Source organism: Anas acuta, chromosome 6, assembly GCF_963932015.1.
Source record: "Anas acuta chromosome 6, bAnaAcu1.1, whole genome shotgun sequence".
Classification (NCBI taxonomy): Eukaryota; Metazoa; Chordata; class Aves; order Anseriformes; family Anatidae; genus Anas; species Anas acuta.
Window position 1 is genome coordinate 34,498,091 of NC_088984.1, and position 22,896 is coordinate 34,520,986.

The 22,896-nt window shown below is 35.9% G+C and overlaps 1 protein-coding gene across 3 annotated transcripts in view; it reads right to left on the reverse strand.

Annotated features, from left to right (window-relative positions):
* The window catches only part of CALCRL (calcitonin receptor like receptor), a 67,319-nt gene that overhangs the window by 12,068 nt on the left and 32,355 nt on the right, over window positions 1-22,896 (reverse strand). For all 3 annotated transcript variants that reach the window (XM_068686470.1, XM_068686471.1, XM_068686469.1), the window contains 9 exons: window positions 15,196-15,295; window positions 14,600-14,744; window positions 13,176-13,286; window positions 12,119-12,231; window positions 9,202-9,293; window positions 3,413-3,539; window positions 1,691-1,844; window positions 610-670; window positions 424-490 (listed from right to left, as the gene is read on the reverse strand). In XM_068686470.1, the coding sequence (XP_068542571.1) occupies window positions 424-490; window positions 610-670; window positions 1,691-1,844; window positions 3,413-3,539; window positions 9,202-9,293; window positions 12,119-12,231; window positions 13,176-13,286; window positions 14,600-14,744; window positions 15,196-15,295 (970 nt within the window). The remainder of the gene's footprint in view (window positions 1-423; window positions 491-609; window positions 671-1,690; window positions 1,845-3,412; window positions 3,540-9,201; window positions 9,294-12,118; window positions 12,232-13,175; window positions 13,287-14,599; window positions 14,745-15,195; window positions 15,296-22,896) is intronic.

Below are 22,896 nucleotides of genomic sequence, written 5' to 3' on the forward strand. Positions count from 1 at the left end.
AAGCATAAAGAGAGCCAGTAGACATGAATATAATACCAGATCTGCTTGAAGTTTCTGTTAAGATAAGTATGTTCATATTAGTGTTTTCTCTTATAATGCACCTATGTAGAAATAAACTATTGACTGAATTTCATAGGTTACATTCAGTCCTATAGTGACTGAAGTACAATGTTTACTTATATACAAGTGGAGTCTTCAGTTACTTATTTAGAATTTTCTGTCTTCAGTGTCAAAGATCTGTGTAATAGCTCCTTAATAAGGTCAAGATTTCTGTATCTTTTGTGTCCAAGATACCTGCTGCGCTGAGAGTCCTGAGAATGAGTCATTGTTAACTTTAGGCTATTACCAATTTATAAGACCACCAAGAACAATTTAAAAAAAAAAAATAAAGCAAGAAAAACAAATTATCTGAAAAATGCCTACCAATAGAGCAGCACAAATAGGGCCATGGATGATGTACAGCAGATGAGTATCAGAGCTGATCCAACAGCTAGAGAAAACAAACAGGGAAAGTAAAAACATTTGGCATTTTGTTACTTGTTCTATTCCTTTTTCTTTTCCTTAAAGAAACTATAACTGCTTTGCAAAGCTGTTTTATATACTACTTACTTGTCATTATAATACAAAGTTCTAGCAACAGCATGTATGCAGGCAGGGATCAGTGGAAAACCTGTGAAGAGAAAACAGTATTTTCTTCATATATAAACCTACATACTAAGTAACTAGCTAAGCAAACATGCATCTCTTGCAGCAATCTTCTATATTTTCATCTCATCCAAATTATATACAATCGCAGAGTAAATAAAGTAACATCAATTCAGTCTCTGCTTTCCCAGATTTCTTTCAGAAGAGTGTATAAAACCTTATTCCCACTGTTTTATCGGGAAATCCATACCATTGTACAGATAGAAAAGGCAAATCAAATTATAACTATTCAGAATGTAACAAGCAATCTTTATTAACACATTTTTTTCAGACTGCAGTCCACAGTAATGCTAAATACTAAGTAATACTAAAAATATCAGTATATTTTTATATATAACCAGCTTTGTCTGTTGTGGGACAGCTGACAATAGTGGTACCATGTCATGTTACAGATAAATGTGCCAATACAATGAAGTGCAATTCTCACTTGCAATTTGTGAATATGCTGTTGTGCATTACCTGAAATCACCACATCTGGCTTGTTAGTTTTAATACTGACATTACTTGAGATCTTTAGCTACTGCTATTCTGTATTTGCTTAGTGAACAATACAGGTCAAATGGAACTGCTGGAAAAATAAATCCTTGGTGATCTCTAACTCAGTTTTGACCCTCCACCCTAGACGTGGCCAGACTTCTCTGAAAACAAACATTCGTTCCTGAATAAACATCTTCAAGATGAGGAACAATGAATAATTACTTCTTAATGTCTTTTTTATAATAGGAGACTATTTTCTCTACACAAAGGAGGAGTCGCTTCCTGACTCCAGTAATGCATAATCTCTCTTTCAGCAAAGATAGAGGTACATACAACTTCCTACGTTAATATTTCTAAGCCTGTTAAAACACCACAGACAAAGAAGAGGGGTGTGTCATCATTATTCAAAGCTGCCAGTGCAGAGAAGCAACAGGACAGCTGTTCAAATTCTCATGAAAGGAGTAAAAGATAACATTGGCCTGACAATACAGAATGTGAAATTGCATACCCCAGCCAAGAAGGTAATACCACATCAAGTGCTGTTTCTCAGCAAAAACAGCCACCACAATAAGAGTATGCAGGTAAACGCCTTCACACAGCATCCAGAAGTAGTTGCACCCCATTAGGTACAGGTAGATGAACTGTGACACTTTGCAGCTAATCTGCAGAAAAAGCAGAGTACAACATAATTCATAAATTGCAGGAATCTCAGAGAGATTTATTTGCAAAATGGAAAAAATACTGCTTGAGTCAAATATTCATATTTAGTTCTTTTTTTCACTATGCTTACTTTTTTTTTTTTTATTATTTTTATGGAATTAAATTTCCATACTTCATGGTGACCAAGTTGGTAACTGTGTCTGTATTCTTATTAAAGCCAACATGAGAACTTTGAGTTTCTCCAGCATAATGGCAGAGAGCAGTAATGATATTTCCCTTTAATGTAAATATTGGCACAATTGACTATTCCAATCAAAAGGGGGTCTTTAAATTATTGAATGGTAACTACATCAGAAAATGTACTTTGATGAAGCTAATTCCCCTTTGGTTATACCAGTCATGCCATAGCAAATGATTTACATGTTGAAAACACTTAAAGAGATCCCAATTTCAACCTAGTCATAACTGAACTTAGGGCCAGGGGACAACTCATACAGTAGGTTCTAATAACAAGCTTTCTTGTTGGCATATATCTGTATTCAAAATATCCTCATATAGTCTTCAATTGAAATGGTTGTAGCTTATTGTGAAGAATAAAATGTGAGGTTGTTAAAAAGAAGTTATAACTTGCTCTTTTAGACACAGCACACCTTTTTTTTCTTCTGACATTGCTCCGTTTGAGTGATTGATCTCGTTATGGCACTTAGCTTAAACCAAATACAATATTGCTTTACCACATTCTACTACCTAATTCACTTACTGATGATTATTAGCAGCTATCTCAGGCATATTATCCAGAATTTTTATGAGCTTTTGAAAGGTTAAAGAGAATTGATATTTTTACTTGATTCCAACAGCTTCTGGATTTTTGCCCTAACTTTCACAGAATTTAAATTTATCTTCCAGGTCCAAATAAAAATAAAGCCATAGTTAGGGATTTGTTTGTTTATGTATTTGATTTTCAGGCTCTTCCGTTGCTATAACTCCTAGCCTTTTGGGACAGGCTACTGATTCACGCTTAACCCAGTATTATCAGGAAATGAGAGAGAGACAAATCAGACCCTAAGGGTTGGATTTTTTTAGTCTTTTTTAGTGTCAGTTTGATCTCCCTTCACAGAAAAATTAATTCTCATTACAACTCAAGATGGCAAAGCAAAAGCCACATAAAAGCTGACAGTGCCAAAATACATTCTAGAGCCTTTTTTTTTTTTTTTTTTTTAAACTGCCCTTTCTTGGTGAATTCAACTGTCATAACCTCTCTGACATCATCTAGAATAGGCTGCTTCCTTGTCGTTGTTTCAGCGCAGACATGATCTGTACAAATTCAGAAGAGCAGTTCAGTATGCTCTGTCTCTGAAGCTGTTTTATTATTTCGAAACCTCAAATGTGAAATGCCCAAATCACTGTTAGCCATCTGTTGTAATACGTAACATGATTACACCGTTACTGAACATTTTAACCTTGCTATGTACATCATTTCATCAACTATTCATGCCTCATTTATCCCTTCTGCATTGCTGAAGTTTTTCACATACAAATCAACAAGGCTGCCAAATATACTTTCACTTACTGGATTAGTTGCAACTAACTCCTGATTGTTGGCAATTGCAGTCAGTGAAATTATTGTTACAACAGAGTTGCAAACAAAAGAGAAAAATAGATTTTTATGCAGGGTAATCCTTTGGCAACTCAAGCTCCTAGAAAAGAGAAACAAGAACAAATGAATACACGAGGGGACAGCTATGCGTAATTGGGGACAACTCTGAAATTTTGAAATACTAGGGCTCTTTATTTATTATGCAGTCTTACATCAACCCTTTCTTCAACTCCAGTCCGAATTTAATAGAATAATGTGAAAGGTAACACCTCCCCTTAATCTCCACTTATTTGACCACAGCAGGGAAGTCAGTACATTCAGTTCCAATACATTCAGAACTAAAGACCTGCTTTGTAGTGGTTATCTAAAAAGGATTTTGATATGAGTAATGTATAACACATTTTGTATGATTTATACATTTGTTTTTGTTAGTACCTGATTATTTCCCAATTAACCATCATACCTGAGCCTGAGGAAGCTGTTCTACCCTATGTTTTCATTTATCCAGAGCTGTCAAGGTTTTTGGAGGACAGTTCTATTCTACTCACATTCTCAGTCACTTATCTCCCCTAATCCTATAGCTACAGAAATACCCAGTAAGTAAATAGTGAATAACTTATCTGAACTTGTATATAACCAAGTTATAAACAGAATATTAACAGTTAAAAATGCCATATATAAATGCATTTGTGTTCATTTTCAACATTTAATTTGAACATTGCAATAAAATTAAATGTAAAAATATACTTTCAAATGTTTTTTTTTTTTTTTTTTTTTAAAAAACAAACAAACCCAAACATTCAATAATATTAAACTATAGCTAACAATGACCATAGTCATAGCAAATTTCTGCTTATGTGCCATTCTATCAGGTCTAGCTTACTGCTACCGCAAGAGACAGAGTGCTGTTCATGTAAGTTTAAAAACAAAAAACAAAAAACAAAAAAAAAACAACAAAACAAAAAAAACAAACACAAAAACAGCAATTTTACAGACACAAAAGATAGAAAGCCTACATAGAAATAAAAACAATTCAGATCATTAGGATATTAAAGCACACAATTCCTGAAATAACATCCAAATAAATTCCAAATAACATCCATTTTGCTATAGAAGCAGATCGTTTTTTAAAAAAAAATGGGCAAAAATTACCATTTTAGGTTTAGAATAGGGGGTGCACAGCACATAAGAGTAAACTGACTTATAACCATACAGCATGCCAGAGGCAGCAGATGGGTACAAAGCCCATCTTGCAGCATTCGCGTTCCTTGGAGAAACCTACCCAACTGGCAGAGAGAGATGATTAAAGGCTGGGGAACAGTGGAGACATCTATTGGTTATTTCCAAGAAAGAACCCAGTTACCCAAGCCTGTGCTGTATAACTGTATCTTCCTCCCTCCATGTTTTAAGCAGCAATATGATGTACAACTAATTTGCAAAATGGAACAGCTCAGCTGGGGGGTAAAGTCTATCACTTTCAAATGCAACTGCTTTTCACTTGTAGAAATATCAGAAATACATGGACAGGGTCAGCAAGGGACAAGTCTGAATTGTCACACGGGGCGGGGGGGAGTGGAAATCAAGTTCTAAGTTTTCTATCTTTTTCAAACAACATGCCTGAAACAAAGACAAAAGTATAGACATTAGTGATTTATCTTAAATTTGGGGGGCCAGCAGGACAGGAAGGAGAAGAACTTTATATTTTGAGAGAGAAATACAGAAATGGAATAGTCACAAAAGCTAGAGGAGCATGTTGAAATCTGTTGAGAACACAACAGATGAAACATGAAAACAAATGACCCCACTAACAAAAGAGATGGTCAAAAAAAGACAGTCTATAGAGATTACACTCCTTGGTTGCATTCTTTGCAACTATCACAAGAAGCGTGCATGAAGCATCCCAGAGATACATGGAGTAAGCAAATAGGTTCAGATATGCACAGCGTAATACCAGGAATCAGGCAGAAGAGGTTCTGCAAACCACACCATGGAGCCCTGAGGCTAAATACACTGAATTCAGGGGAAGGAAACCACTCCAGGAACCAGTGGTGCCACACAGAACACAGGTCAACCCTACATAAACTCCTGGTTGCCAAGCTTTACTTGACTGAGGAAAACACGAAAAAGTGTCCAAAATACAGAACACAGCTATGGATATAAGTTAAGTGATAAAGGGTATCTCACAAGGCTTTTTTTTTTTTTATCCTTTTAATGCCCAAAACACAAAGCATCGATTATTAACATATGCATAGTGTTTCTATTCTTTGAGTATGCATCCATATCTTTTTCCTATATGGCTCATATAGAAAGAAAGTAAGCAACACAAGATTCCAGCTAACAGCTCTGTGTAAACAAGTCCTGAAGAACCCTGGAAGTCTGTCTGCTTATTGTTAAGATTCAACACAGAGGCAAGGAAAAGCACGTACAGCTAATGGGGCCATCTCTCAGGGTCATCCAGCAGCTGTTCCTGTTGAATATTCAAACACACCCATCCACACCCACCTCCACCCATGCATAAAAGGATTGAAAGGATCACCGGACAAGAAACAAGAAAGCAAGACTGCTGACATTTAAAAACGAAGACTGCTTTTGGTAATAAAAGAATTTCTTCCTAAGTCTCCCCACCCTCCCTTTTCTGTTACCCTTCCTATAGACCTTCTGCTTTTCTTAGTGACATAATGCTCTTTAATCATTCCATTCTCATAATTATGATCTAAGACCATTCAAAAGACTTAACACTGGATTAAACCCTGTGCAGAAAAATAAAAATAGACCTCCTGCTAAATTATATATTTCCTCTTTTCATTTGACTCCTGTATGTCTTGGGCACTATGGAAAAAATCATTTCTCCAGTACTTCCAGAAAAGAAAAAAAGGTTTTCAAAAACACCCAGATGTGTTTGGAGTAGATACTAAATAGATACTAAAGATACTAAAATAGATGTAAAGATACTAAAATGCAGCAAGATTCAACCAGTGAGATCCACATATTCACATGAGAAGAATTAGCCTTTCAGCTGAAATTAACTTCAAGTTACTTAGGAACCCCGTATCTACCAATCTATCATTCGGCTGTTTGCCCAGTCTATGTTTACTGTTGCTAACCCCTGTGAATGCTGTCCTGTGAGTTGACATGATGCTTGATTAACAGTTTCTCCTTTATTTCATTTTTTGTTGTTTTCTGTTTGTGTGTGTATCTTTGAAATTATAGCTTCCCTTTCTCTGAATGCACTGTTCTATTCTGTTTTGTTGCCTACTTTTCTTTATGAAAACAACCTTAGAATTATTTTAAGAAAAACTTCCTATAAGACATGTGTGATTTACAGTACATAACAGAATAGGAATGCAGAGCCACTGCAAAAAGTTACTTTTATCTGATGAATTATCAGATAGGAAGATCAGAGTTCCAAGCTTATAGCTTGTTTTTAAAACAAGAACTCCAACCCACTTGGAGAACACAAGTCACAGACTGGCAAAGTATTTCTAATGAGGTAGTTTTCTGAAGAAAAAGAATTTCAACTGAAAAATAAAATGCACTAAAATCTGAAAAAAATAAAGTCAAAATCTAAATAGTTTATACTTAAAAAACTGAGGATACTTGGAAAAAAAAAAAAAAAAAGAAAAAAAAAAGTCAGTTTTCCTATGGAGAAATATCCAATCTTTCTGATCAACCCTAGAGATATTCTGATGGTCAGCAAGTCAGCAAATGTCATCTGGAAATTATTGATCTGCTAACAGGATAAATTATGTGGAAACATGGCAAGTTCATAAGCACCCACACACAATAGCAAAAGAGAAATAAAGGAGAAAAAGAAGTCCACCTGTTAAAGCTACGAATAATTGCACAACGTTCAGCTGATACATAATACATCCTGGTATTAATCTAGATCCTTAAATATCCTTCTGGTACTAAAAATACTTTAGAAGAACTGCATATCCCAAGAGAACAGCTTGTAGAGAACTTTCTTTAGCTTCCTTTAAATTTTTCAATTTCTTTTTATATCTGAACATAACCACGGTCTAGAATTGTGGTTTGTGGATCTGGATTAATTCCATGTGGTTCTTTGAGGATAGAGGATCCTTCTACCAGAGGGAGAAAAAAATCCCTGGAGGATATGACAAACATAGCATCATTCTAATGGTAGCAAAGCAAACTACCTTCTTTTGCAGTAAGTGCCACAAGTGGAGATGAAATTGGCTTGGTTTTCGTATTAGAATACAGAAAAATTGTTCTTCACTGTCTCTGAGCTCTTAAAATCATATTCAATATCTTTTTATTTTCTCCTTAGAAGTCTATGTCAAAGCATTTTTTCTACCATGGGAGATTTTTTTAGTTTTTATTTTTATCTTGAACTTTTTCTTGTGAGGTTTACAGTAATAGCATTGCACATTCTTATTTTATTTTATTTTTTTTCAATGGAAAATCAACCTTATAAAGACTTGGGGTCATTTCATGTTTTGATTTTGTGGAGGGAAAGTGAACTTGGAAATAGTTGGGAACAAGTCAGAAAAAGCTGAGAAGTAATCTTGAATACTGTATTTCAAAGAGAAGCTACTAAGTTGAAACACTGTTAGGAATTTATTGCAAATTTAGGCAAATAATGCATATCTAAATTGGAAATGTGACAGCCAGCCAGGTGTGACTAACAACAATGATATTTAGCAGACATTTGCGACCCCTATCAAATCAAATCAAAGTCCAGAGCATGAGAAAAGCAAAATCTGACCCAGCCCCACCATTACTGGTATACGTGCTACTCATGTTTACATATCAGGAACAATTATGGGTGGGGTGAGATGGTAGCGGTAAGAAACACGCAAGTCTGTAGTGCAGATCTTTCTTTTGCAATGAAAATCGATGCAGATTGAACTACTGTGAGTTAACAAGGAAAGCCTGCACTGTGCAGTGCAGTATTTGGCAGAGCTAACAACTCATCTCTGACAGCACTGCACTTTGCCTCAGCTCTGCTCGTGTGGCAACACGGGTTTCAGTGATCCTGGTTTCAGCTTTCTACTAAGCCTCATCAACTTCTAAGAAAAAAAAGTTTCACAGGAAAGAGTTCGCAAAATGTGAAGTACTAAGCAGACGTAATTTTAAAAGATCCCTGCAGTATGCTGCACTTCGTCATGACATGGTAATACACGGCTCAAACTTTCTTGCCAGAAGATAGAGTATTAACTTGTAGTCAGTGGATAAGGCATACCATCACAGTTGTAACGTGGTGAATAATACAAAGGGGAATTATTTATATTGTTCCCATTCCTAATGTTGCTCTTAGCTTTGTTTTCTTTACAATTTATCATATTTTGTGGCTACCTACTTTGGAATAGTACTTTATCCATCATATATCGCCGGTATTTTGCTTTCCATTTGCTGTTTACTTTGGTCCATGCTTGACATATCCACATCTTCGTTATTATTAAAAACAAACAAGCAAGCAAGCAAACAGCCCTCCTTCCCCTGCAAACACTTGTTTAATAATTGTTACGTTTTCCAGTGCCATTTTCCTATTTCTCATTTTCAACATATGCTACACTTTTTAATTTGAAGACTTGGGATTTTAGGTATCTGAGAAAAGAAACCTAAATTTTTATTATATCATGTTCAATGCCAATCCAATATACTGTTTTTTTTCACCTTCTTGTTCTGTCTAATTTTCTGGGATATCTAGTGTTCTAAAGTATTGAAACTATGATGCAATGACTAATTTTACTTATTTTACAAAGTTTACAAATTTTACAAAGAATTTTACTTATACTTACTTAAAATAAAAGAATATGCCAAGAGAAATCAGAAGTGATGCAATTGAGAGACCATGTCCTATAATGGCCAAATAATACAAGTTCAGAGCCGTCTGCAATACAAGAACAAAATCAAATACTTGTGATGCGTATACAACTATTATTAATAAGCACAAGCACATATCTTCTACTTACAAAATTATTATAACAGGATGAAGATAATAAAAACATTACTGATAATGATGAATCAAATCTGGAATCCTACAAATCAACATCTTACTAAAATCTTTCTGTAGGGCACGTAACAGATTGAATCAAGTTGCTATGACTTAGCAGTTCAAATGTTAGTTTTTTTTAAACTATGTACTAACTATGCTTCTTCTGAGTATTTATATAAATCTGGTTATTTATGTTACTGTGCTGGGTGCTCTCCTGTCTGAGGCTTAACTCATCTATTTATGCATCTCTTAAGCAAAACATGTTAGTGTGCTTTACATATTAATTTATTTCTTTATTGCTCATAAATTTTTCTCCCATCATTTGAAAAAAATACTTCCTTCCAAGAAAGCTGTGATTGTGATATCGGAACATTACCTTTCATTTCAAGAATGAAAAACATTTACAACTCAAAAATAGTAAAGACTAAATGCTATTATTCAATAAATCTACCATCAAATTCCAGTATTATGAAAAGCTAGGTACATAGCAAAAATAAAAACAAAGAACTGGTAAAGTAAATATTTGGCATATATGCATGTTAACATCAATTCTTTCTCTAGTAACAAAACTATTTTCAGTTATGGAATCTGTTTCTCAAAATCACTTAGTTGGCATTAAATACAATATAACCATTTTGCACACAAGAAAATGAAGATCTTTGGGTTTAACCTTTTCCTATCACAATCAAGTATAATTATATCTACAATCTATTAGGAAGAATCCTTGGGCTCATATACTCCGTAGTCTGTGTCTCCAATTTAAGCTCTGAATGGTTGCAGCCTGTTACATACATATGGACTTTTCAAATCACATAAAGAGATACAAAGTAAAGCTTTAAGAAATGTTATTAGATGAGATAAGGGTACCTATTTGTAGAATAGTAAGAATTGAAGAACAGCTAGAATGTTTTAAGTTATTATATTTTTTTTAAATATATAAAAAGGGAGTTAAAGTAATGCAGTAGTTTAAGTGAAATTTTCATAAGAAATCTGGAATTGAGAAAATAAGTGCTTCCATTTCTATGGAAGGTCCATATGATATCCCACATGACAACCTCATTCAGTGACCAAAGTAGCATGTTTAAGATTTTGAACATTTCTGCACAATTTAGAACTGGCCCGAAACAGTGGTACGCTAGGGACTACAGAGGGACTGTAGTGGTATGCTAGGGACTACCATGACAATAAGAATTGAGCAATGGACAAGAGCCATGTTTATTGTGCATTATCTAACCTGCCTTGAAAGAAGGCCACAAAGAAGCTCCTCACATTATTCATACAGGAAGACCTGGATTGATCTAATCCTCTCTGAATAACATTCTCTCAGTTTCTAGTCAAATATTACCAAGAAACAATGAGTTGATAAATCTCTACTAGTAGAATTAAACTGCCATGGACATACTCAATTGATTTGAGAAAAAGCAATGCAGAAGTGCTTTATTATCACCTTTTCTCAACGTGGTTTCTTGGTAAATAACCTTAAACATTCTGACAGCAATGATGCAAGCAGTTAGGATCCCTATTAGTATCAAGAATACTGCCATCTAGTCTATCTACTGTTAATGTGCTTTTTTCCCATGAGGCCTAAATTCACTCACAATCTATCCTTACATGTTATATTTCTATTTTTGGGGCATTTACGGTGTCATTTTACTGATTCTTCCCATGCCTGAATGTGTTTTATAAACATTATGAATACTACTGGTGGACAGAGGCTTTTTCCGGGGGTGGGGGATAGGAATATGTAATTGTATCTACTATACCCTCACATATCACAGACTGTCTCAGCAGTTGGAGCTTTACCACATTTTTTTCCCTAAATCTGCCAATGGATGGACATCCAAGCGAAAGTCTATTGAAGTGCCATCTATATAGATACCCACACAAATTAGAGTGCACACAGTCTACCTTTGATACATAGGGAAAAAAAACACAAACAACTCACAAAGCATGTTTTTTCCATTTGTGTGGGCAGCTTAGTAATTCAAAAACTGAAAAAAAGAAATTGCTCTTGTGAGCCAGGACACAAGACATTCACAGGGGAAAGGGCCACAGGGGAAAACAAACCCTAGCTAACACTTCTTATCACTTACTAACCTTTGGCCACTCAATCCACTCAACTAAAGCTTGCCTACACTTTTGTAAAACAGAAAATATTAGCTCTGCTTTTCATATTACATTGGAAAACAAAACAAAATTAAAAAATAAAAATAAAAAATCCCAGTTCTTAATGCTGCCTGGAAGATGTAGTAAGTTCAAATAAAACTGTGGACCTGCTGAAAATCTGTCACTATGAGTTAATTGGATAAACCCATGCACTTAGCAGGGTAGCAGGGTCTTCCAGAGAAGTGCAAATGTCCTGCAGTTCTGCTGAGCTTGCACCCTACTTCAAAATTACAGAGCAAAATGTAACGGCTGTGCTTTTAAGGTGTACATTTTGCTTACCAGTAGGTGAATGTGGATGGCATAGACAAGTACTAGTACTAGTTCACATTTAAAATACCCACAAACAAAAATGATAACATATTAATCAAGTAGTTAAAATCAGCTGTGAAAGACTTTTTTTTTTTGAGTCTGCTTTGAACAATACATCCTCCTTATTCAGCATGTTTTATCTTTTTGCATTTTGATGTTACATTAACTCTGATGTCTAATTTTTTAGATGTTAAATTGTTCAGACCAGTTTCTTAATTGGTGACACGCATTTGTTCATTTCCTACCTTTACTTTTTCATGCGTATAGATATTACACTGGGTGTAGTTTGTCCATGTCCTGTTGCTTTCTGGGTGTCTAAACCAGTTCCCACTTGGATCACAGATCTTCGTCACTTTTTCTACAGCCAAAGCAGTTGGAAAGAAAAACAAAAAAAGAAAAACAAGACGAAAACACAACAGTCAGCACTGAAGCTCTACTTCCTGATGCCTAGTATTTCATGAAAAAAAGATTGGCAAACAAGTGACAGCTTTATTAATATGACTAGAGAGACACTGCTTGTTACTATGAATTCTGAGAAACTAGAGGCCATTGCTTTTGCTTGGCAAAGGCAACTGATGATCTGTTCTTCTTAAGAAAATAAATAGATTTTCCTCTTCCAATCCAGTTAAGTATCAAAATATATGAAACTGTTGCAGAACTACCAGATGAAGTGACAGGAATGACTTCTTTAATATCCAAGACATAAACTGATGTCTGACATCCTACCACTGTAAATTAGGATTGGACAGGCAGGAAAATATTAATAGAGAAACTGCTCAAGAACCAGACTGGAAAGTTTCCGGGACCATATGATGATTTCTACCTAATCAGATGAAGAAAGGCATCAAAAGACCTTGGGAAATACTAAATGCAGTAGAAGCAGACAAGAGTTGACATCTATGACATTTTCCACATGCTCACAAATGCAAAGTTAAGCTTACAGAAATGGGAAAAGATTCATTTGGAGAAACTCTTATTGACTTCAACAGCTAAACTGAGGTAAAATAAATAATGTTTCTGCTTATTTCTCAGAGGGAAAATCTCATCTCTATGAAAAAAGAACTGTCATCTAAATTCTATTTGTATTTCCTCATCTACAGAATCCTACTAAGGCACATTTCAAAACAAAACAAAACCAATAACAACAAAACCAATAACTTGCCAATATTGTATCTGATAAAGGGAAAGTTAAAATAATGGATTTGGAGTTAGTTAAATTCTAGTACATTTGTGTATTGAGTGGAGCAAAGAGTAGGCTTTTTATTAAGCAACATGTTGATGCAGAAGCCCGTGCATGCTTACCTGATGGATTGAAATCCTGAAAGTAGTCAGGACAACGCTGTACTGACACAGTACCTGCAGCAACATCACTCCAGCACAACCAGCCATCCCATGTCCTGTTACAGTAAGGACCTACAAACAAGTAGACACCTGATAATAAACTAACAAACCTCCTTTCACAAGTAAAGTATCTTTTGAAAGATGAGTCTTTCAAAAGTAAGATATAGCACTGCATATGTTAAGTTTCTCACTTGCAGCAATGAGTTTTCTTCGTAAAGAAAAAAAGCAAATATAACATTTAGCGACAGTTAATTATAACTTCATGTAATAGAAACAGCTTCTTACACGTATATTTCTTTGAACATGTTTTAGAATACATCATCATTTACCTTTAAACAGTCTGCATCTACAGTTTACAAACCTCATCAGATTTAGAGCATGGTAGGGTAACATTCTTTGGGAAAAGCAAAATACATCAACTCAGACTGAATAATGCACATGAACAAAGAGCCTTAAATTTGCAAAGACCATTTTAATGAATGTATTTACACTTTGGATGTACACCAAGCCTCTCTAATATGTGTTTACTAGCTCATTGAAAACACACTGGTATCCTAGAAGCCATCAGAAAGCCCACATGGGAGGCAGCCAGAGTTCCTTGTCCTCAGGTAGAGCTGAGCCTGCAGATACTTCTCTAACTGCTCCAGGACTGGGATGTCAGAGTCATTGTTCCGGAGCCTGTTTCAATGCCTCACTGAACTAACACAGATTTTTAATATCTATATGTAGGCATGCAGAATGACTGACCTACAGATTTGAAAATATTTTTGTATCTTCCTTCAGTTTCCTATTCAACACGTAATAACATCTTCTCCCTGCTCCCTAAACTATCTCAAAGGATGCGTATTTCAAATATCACATAGTTCCTCTTTGTATCTAGAGATTTTCCCATTTGTCCAGATCCTTTTAAACTCGTGGTTCCCTGGGCTGGACATAAACTTACACTGTCATACTCATATCCATTTCTGACCTCCAGACATTGCTTTTCTCCAAAGAAACATTTCAGAAGACAAAAATACTCCATGTAATTATCTCTTTTTTCCCCCTAAACCATTCAATGCTTTCAGAAGTTATGAAGTTGGAAATAATTTCCATTTTTTACTCTGGATATCTGTTTAAATTACCATTTTCTAATGTCATCAGAAATAAAAGCCTTGTGTTATTTACAATATAGTGGATGTAATTCAATGGGCATTACATTAACTATAATACACAGTATTACTCTGAGTTCCAAAATGATGTTTCTAAAATATGGTATGAACAGAACCTGAAAAAATTGTTATCAATATAAGCAATGATTAATGTAATAAAAGGATCCTGGATTACTTCAGTTATATCTATTGACCACCTCCCTCTGGAAAATCTTATGAGAAAATAAACTCTACCTTCTTTCCTATGAATGGGATCTTGCATAATTTTCTGGTAGCATTCATACTGTGCTGTCATAATTTTATTCCGTGTAACACTCAGTTGAGCGTAGTCCTCTGTTATATTCTGATGCCCCTCAGCTGGTATGGCAGTAGCAAAAAACTAGGAAGAATAAGACTTATTTTTAGCAAGTCACTTTTAAATGTATTTTTAATGAATTTGGATCTACTACTCACATAAAAACTGATAAAAGTTTCTTTAACTTCATTCACTTTAAATATTATATTTCAAATATTATTTTACTGAAGGAAAGTGATCTTAAATCTTACTACTGATGATCTGATTTTGTAGTTTTCTGGCTAATATAGGCATATCAACAATTACCATAAACTTCTCTGCTAGCAAGAGATATGCTGGCTTTAACAGAGGTAATTAGTTTGTTAGCATAGGAAATAAATGGAGGATATAAGGCAGTAAAGATTCTTCTTTGTGGAAACTATATTTGAACTTATTAGCTTTTAGAAAATAGCAATTTCTCTGGTGTTCTGTATATACTTGGATTACACACAAACTGGAATTCATTAAAGAAAATATAAAAAAAGATAAAACTCACCATAGTAACCAAGAAGAAGAACAGCAAAAATGTGATCCAGTTTTTTGTCATTTTTGTATCTGGTGCAGTGTATTTTATGTTGCAATCAAATGAACTCAAACTGCAATGTAAAAAAACAGGAAAAAAATGGTAAACCACAAAAGCCAAAACTGATAAAAGACTTGATATTTTCTTTCTGCAATAGAACAAATCAATGGAAGTCCACTAAATTTTTAGTCTTACATGGTGCCATGTGATATACATGGAGATGTATAATATGACAAGAAGAAAATGCCCCCAATTCACCAGTAGCAAATTCCAGCAGCCAGGTTTTTGCTGCACCAACACCTCCATCTCTCACAGGAAAGGCAGGAAGGGCCACTCACTGCTTCAGCTAACACCACTTCTCTGGAGGATTTGCCCCAGTTGGGAAACTGGCGCCCACTCTGACAAATATGTGGCAATTAACAACTTTCAAAGCTCAAGATCTGAGTTGGCTCCTTGACATCTCTGCTTTGGCCAGTAGACCATGCTGCAGTTCAGTGTACTCTAAAGTAGACTTAGATTTCTACACACACACAATTATTTCCTATTCTCTTCATACCAGCTGATTTTTAATTTTGCTATTTCTTGAAGAACAGATCTAATAAGTAGCTGCTTTAACTGAAAGTCACAACCTTGTAAGGATAAAAAAGGCAACGTAAGAGATAGTTGCAAGCTATAAAATAGTTTCTGTATATACAGTAGCTGTAAAATATATAGATAACAGAATGATTCAAAAAAACTGTAATTATCTGACAGTACAGACTATTCTAGAATTTGATCCTTAAAGTGTACAATGCAACTAAGGCAAAAAATATACAAAGTGATTTCTTAATCACCTTGATCACCTGTTTTGCAATAGAATTAAGTCATAGAAGGATAGAATTTTGAGTAATAGCACGAACAGCATTTTGTAGGCTATACACTCTACACAATATGAGATCACTGTTGTTTATTGTAAAACTTGATGACAATACAAGAAGCCTGTTGTAAAATCAATTACTGTTTTACCTGTTTAACCCAGAGTAATCTTTCTCTATTTTTACCACTGGCATGCAATCCTCTAACACTGATTGCTGGAAATTGCTCAGGTAATTCAGCAAGACGCTGAAATTCAAATATGCTGTTTGGAAGGTTCTTAAAACACTAAAAGACAGACCAACTGATGTACATGAAATATATTCACAATGCACTCTATAATATAATAGTTCTTCAGAAAATCCGTATTTGATGAGAACTGCAGTGAATTGATTATTGCAAAAATCACCGTCTGACACATACAGAATGGCAACTTTGTAGTGTTTATTACTGAAGACATTGTTAATAAAAATCTAAATATCCATGTGCAATGACTAAGGATTGACCAAATACAAAACATAAATGAAGACATCGTAATTAGTAAAGAGACAATATGATTTCAATTCTGCATGACAACAGAGGGCAGGGGTGCATACATTCAAATTTGTTACAATCCCTTAGTCAATTTTAGTTGTGCCCAATTACCTAGTGGGGAAAGAAAGAAAAATAGCACTGGCCTTCTAAGGAAATCAGAATGATCTGCTTGTATATAAAGTAATAGAATAATCCTCTCTCTGTCTCTCCAACGTATGCCAAAACGCATCTGCATAGGGTTAAAAGCCATACATGATGTGAACAGAACAAGGAAAGAGAGGAATCAAGTAGAACATAGCATCCTTAATTTAATATTTGTTTTTCTACTTGCATACAAAGAAGTTAGAAATAATTTTCTCCACAATAGTTCCAATAATCCTTCTGCTAAAAGGAACGTTGGATGGCAAATTTAAAATAAATGTTGGCAAATATTGCCCTCACTTAACCTTGCTTATTTTTATTTATCTAAAAGATATAATATCATAGAAGCAATGGCAGAATTCATCTGCTTCGCTTCACAGCCCATGATCATTTCAATGTCACAGTATCAGAAGTCATCCTGTAGCCTGGTTCCTTTAAGGGTCTGAATCTTTTCTTATCTAGTGGTTCTGTAGATATTTCCTATCAAGTATTCCAGTATCCAGCATTAAATTATTAATTTTTCCCAGGAGGTAAAAGATTAAGTCAAGTCTATAATTCACTCAGTGCTTTCCACTCGGTCCACACAGTTACTAACTGCAAAGCCAAAAACTTATACATAGACAAAAAAAATCCTCTTCCCGAACATCACTACTTTTGGATTTAATTACAGAATGCAGGGTGAAGGTCATTCAGATGCCTATTTGGACTTCAGCAAACCATTTATTGCATCATCAGATGAATTCATTCACTCAAAATCTATTCCAGTTGGTTTGGACAAGAACTTGTAGAGGAAGATAAAACATTTTCTCAGGAATGGCCAGCAGTATGCTCAGTTCATTGACTGAGGTAGCAAGCCAGCACTCCTGAGAAAGTAAGGCTGCTTTTATTAATCGCCTGTTCAGATGAGCTGAAAACCAAACAATTCTTGGAGTGTTCTCTGCCTATCCCAGCTGGGAAGTAGGAGATGCACAAGGCAAGGAAATTAACAGTAAATGAGAGACATCGTCAGATTTCTTTACAAAATAATGCTCCCCCAGTTGTTGCTCTGTTATTAAACATCTTTGACAACTCTACTGCAGGGATAAAAGGACATCTTTATTGGACCGAGATTAATTTGAGTGTAATGAAAGTTAACTTGAGGGAAAAGATGGTAGAGGCTTATTCAGAATCACCCAGTGCCACTCAGACAGTGGGGATCTGAACAAAAGCCATCAGGATTGTGATTTATATGATAGGTGTTGAAAGAAACTGTAAGCCAGTGGGGACACACTAGGACAGTTCTGCCTTATTGATTTTCCCAGTAAAACACAATGTCAGTGGGAAGAGAATGGTGAATTTCAATAACAAATCAGATCTTCAAAATCTCATTTTTGTTTTTAGTGTGTTCTGTACTGAACACCAAGACAGCTGAAAACAACAAAAAACAACCAACCAAAGACAAAAACGAAACCACAACTCAGTAACCTTGAACTGCCTGCTTTTTGTCTTGATTTTTCCCCAAATTAATGATACTCCACAGGCCCATGCAATGTTTCTCACTGATAGCACTGACATCTACTGAAGAAGAATTAATTCAAAAGGAACTGCAAGCTGAACTTAGCCAAAAAAAGTCACTGGTGTAGCTTTAACAGATGTTCACATTTCTCTTCCTCCTGCTTTCTCTACAGAGCCATCCATCCTGCCTCATCAGCTGTTTCTACTTTTAACCTTTTCCCATCCTCCCAAGAATAAATGTCGCCCTTGCTGAGCTCCAGACACTTCCCATTTCAATGACAAACCAAAAGGGTAAACAAAAAATAAAAATAAAAAGTGGAAAAATACTGTTTTGAACTTCAATCACTTGACCACACTTAATGCATCAAGAAAAACCTCAGGCTTCTACCTAAGGCAGTTACTCTTAAACTTGACTTGAAGTCCGAGTGCAGCTCCGTATGGGTGGCATGGGCGGGAGAGCCTACTTACACTTACATCATTGCAGGTAACTCCATTCTTATGCACAAACGTATTTCACTAATCATCTGGTCAACTTTGATTCACCCAAGGAAAGAAAACATTTTCAATATAAATCACATTAGCTCTAGCAATGTTACAATCTTGCAACACTGAAGTTGAACGTGCATATATAGATGTATATCCTTCCTCTCTGGCTTAAAGCAGGGATCAGAATGGCTGTTTTCTTAACAAAAAAACCCTCTTCCTGTTATTCTAGCACTCCCTGATTTTGTCTGGTTGGACTCCCTCTCAGATACAGGCTATTTTGATACAGGCTATTTTGTTATTTCTGATTCTTTTCAGAGAGGGGCATGTGATTCAAAGCATTTCAAACCCCGGGCAAGGTTTGGTTGTTTCAGTCCAAGGTACAGGCAAAAAAAAACAAGTTGCAAAATGCCCAACCCTTTCCAAACATCCTTGATTTGAATTGCTGCCTTACACTGTTAGAAAAATCCAGTGGTCTCCAATGGAACTAAAGAGTCATTTGCACCTCCATTCACATAAACCTTGAGAGAAAAACTGCTCGTTAATGGACAGATTCTCTTTCAAGAATAAGGGCTTCTGCTCACCAAATTCATTTAGTCCTGGAAGTGGACTAAACAGGCAGGGCAATTTGGAAATCTCCCTAACCAGGTAAAATGCTCTTCTGATTTCTGAGGGAACATCTTCTGCCAAGATCTGGACCAAACTGCTCTGGTTATCATAAAACATCTCACAGCTGTGTGTGGGAATTGCTCTATCCTCCTAATAATTACAGGGTTAATAAGGCTCAAAATTAATAGTTACAGAACAAGTCTACCAAACTCTGGGTAACACGGTTTCATGACATTGTAATTCCCTGCTCACCATCACTTTGAACTAAGACCCAGTATCAGCACTTGCAGACTCCTAAAACCAGTGAGACAGGAGACAAAAAGAGTGTGATCTTCCCTGACAGGACTTTACAGTACAGAAGCGTTAGTTCTTCACAGCTTCCAAGAAACCTCACTGCACAAAAACGTAAAAAAAAAAAAAAAGACTCCTCATACCATTTTCAGCTCCTTTGGAGTACTAGAATAGATTGCTGTGTATACCACTGACTGGTAGCAAGCAGCAGCATGAAGACAGAACAGTGCAAAGAGCTTGCCTGAGAAATGTGAAGGGATAAACTGAGATCTCCTCCTGCACTGCAGAAGAAAGATGCTTACGGTTCTCTTGAAGACCTCCACAAGTGAACCAGTAATTATGAAAAGATGTGCAATATTCATATCAACACTGTGAAAAATACTATAGGAAATAAACCAAAAGTACCACACGCCCAGTTTCTTTCAATATTTCATTCTCCAAACCCACAGCACTGCTCACATGCATGGAGATATTACATAAAATGCCATATCTGTTGTGCTGCACACAAACTTTCCTTCCTGCTTCTACTTTATCTTCTAGTAGCTTTGCCCATGAAGCAGCCATGGCACAACAGTATTTACTCTCTTCTTGGGGATTATATGTTAAAATAAATGGAGAAGAAACAGGGGCACCTCATTTTTATTGTTTCATTACCTTAGACCAACCTCATCATGCAGTAAGTGGTAGTTTAGCTCAGTATGAGAAAATACTGGCTGCTTATTTCCTAGGCCACGTTATGTGTATTTCAAGATCTCCAGCTTACTGCAAGTAGAAAATTAGGTCTAGTTCCTAAAGATGTTTCACATCATTTATTCTATTAGCATGCAGATTGTTTGTTCATTTGTTTTTCCATCACTCTAGTAGCTTGCCAGAGGCCTTGCAGAGATTGCAGAACCATCTGTAGATAAGATTACACGGATTAAATTACTTCTGTGTACTTTTTCCCATTAATAGCTTTTGGCTACCATTCAGCTAAGTTTTGTCTCCTACATCCAACAGACACTACTAGCAGTTATTGACAACACTCTTGGCCATTTCTAATAATACCTAAAGTCATAAGAACCAATCATAAAGGGATGGTGGTGTTATTTTTTTTTTTTGTGTGGTGGAAAGACATGGCTCACTATTTTGTAACACTTTTCCTCCTCTGTTCAGTTCAGAGGTTTGGGTGACATTATAAATTATCTGGAGAAGAAACACAAGCTACAGAGGTGCAGTTAAGAAACCAACCCAACCCAAACAGCAACCACCATGAAAAAAAAAAAAAAAAATTCCACCTCAACAAAACCCTCAGTTATTCTGGGTTTGGAGGAGAAATTCTCCACAGGGTTCTTTCCCTGGAATATTCAGCAATTTCTGCTTTTGGGCGATATTACTCCTGGCTATATAGCAGAGAAATACAAAGACATTTCCTCCTTGCTCTTACATTGACAGGTCTTCTCTTGGCCTCTGTACTTTCAATGCCTTTTCTCTAAATTACAAAGGCTCTACCTTCCCCTTTCAAATATGTTGAACTTTCTGTTGACTTAAGAACATACATGGCCAGCAGTAGGAAAGGCTGCGATTGCATGTGGAAGACAGACAACAACTCAACTGAGGATTAGCACAGCTACAATTTAGCAGTATCATTTACAAGATATTTAATTGTGTCAAATAAACGCACATATGAATGTTAGAAATACCAAAGCAAAGTAACATTATCTAAGATAAGCAAGAGACACAGAACTCCACAGTTCCAAAATCATTTCACAAAGTTTTCTTGGTTCTAATATTTTCTGCCAATAGTACTGATTATTTTATTTTCTAAATAAAAAGCTCTACCAGACTTCAACAGCAATAAATGTTTAGCAACAGACTGACATTGAGGTTCTACAGCTTATTCTCTGGGATCCAGCTCTGATTTCCAACATTTTATAGTTACTAGTGCCTTCAGATTTTTCTGTGAGTGCTATTTGTCTATCACTCTGTTGAAGAACTTGTGCTTACTTTACAAGCTTAACCCTTTTTACTCCATAGTCCGAATTCAAAATGTGCCTTGATTTCTAAAGTCCTTCAACACAGCTTCGTATGCTACTAGGCATAATTCACATTTTGTTCAATGTTCTCCATCCATGATGTTTAAATCCTTTAGCATTCATGCAAGTGTGAAGAAACTTAGAAAGAAGGTTGCTCTGTTGAATAAAGTTATCTGTAAAATGCTAGAGTGGTCAGTATCAAACGCTGTAAACCAGATTATTGGAAACGAGGATGAAAAGAGAATAATGACAGATTTAATTCCAAGAGCTGATTGATTAGGATGATTAGTGGTGGTACATTTCCCCCCCACTAAAGTAATTTGCTGGTATATTATTTTAAAAACTTCATTTAAAATATATTCAGCAAGCTTTAAGATTTCTCTTCCTCCAAAGCAATTGCTGTGTTGTGACAAGGATGTTCCAATTAATGTGTTAGTTTTAATAGAAGGGGATTGCTTGTGACGTTTTCTCTTCTTTGTGGACCTAATGATATTGAAAAGATGGAGAGCTCCCACAGTCTTTTTATTAGGTATATTTGAATGACTCATTACCCTTTTGCCACTCTCCAATCTGTATTTTCTCCTGTGTTCAACAACAAAAAATAAAAACCTAATTGAAACTGGAGAAAGATATTCAGAGACACATGCAGCAAAACCTCATTTGTTACACCCCAAAATTCACAGGGACATATTACTAATGTGGCCCCAAACCCAGTCTATTACACAGTATAGCCAACATCATGAAGATGTCACTGGAGTTACTGAATCTTCGTGCCCAGGCCCAAATTTTATGAAAATCAGAGAATGTCATAGGATAACTCAAACTGGAAGGGACCCACAGGGATCGCCGAGTCCTGTCGCTGCACTCCAGCTGCATCTTCAAATAGAGAAGCTGTGAAGTTTTCAGCAGAGCCATCCGTTAAGCATTTTGTTCCAAAGGCTCCCTCTCTCTTCCTGTCTGCCTCTACAGCTCCTTCTGGCATGAATATGGCAAGGATTTGGACCAGGGAACACCAACACTCATACAGCTGCTACAGCGAGGCCAAGTTTCCGTAGTTATTTCAGAGTGTGGGCACAGCCCTTAGCCCTTTTTTTCTGTGACCATCAGAACTGTGAACCTTAACCATGTGTGCTAAACAAAAATGTTTCCCACCTTACTTTCCTCTCAGCTTGTGCCTGCTAACATGATAACAAAAGAGTAACCCACAAAATATCCCACGTGGTTCAGCAGCAGTGCAAGTGGGAAGGGCATACAA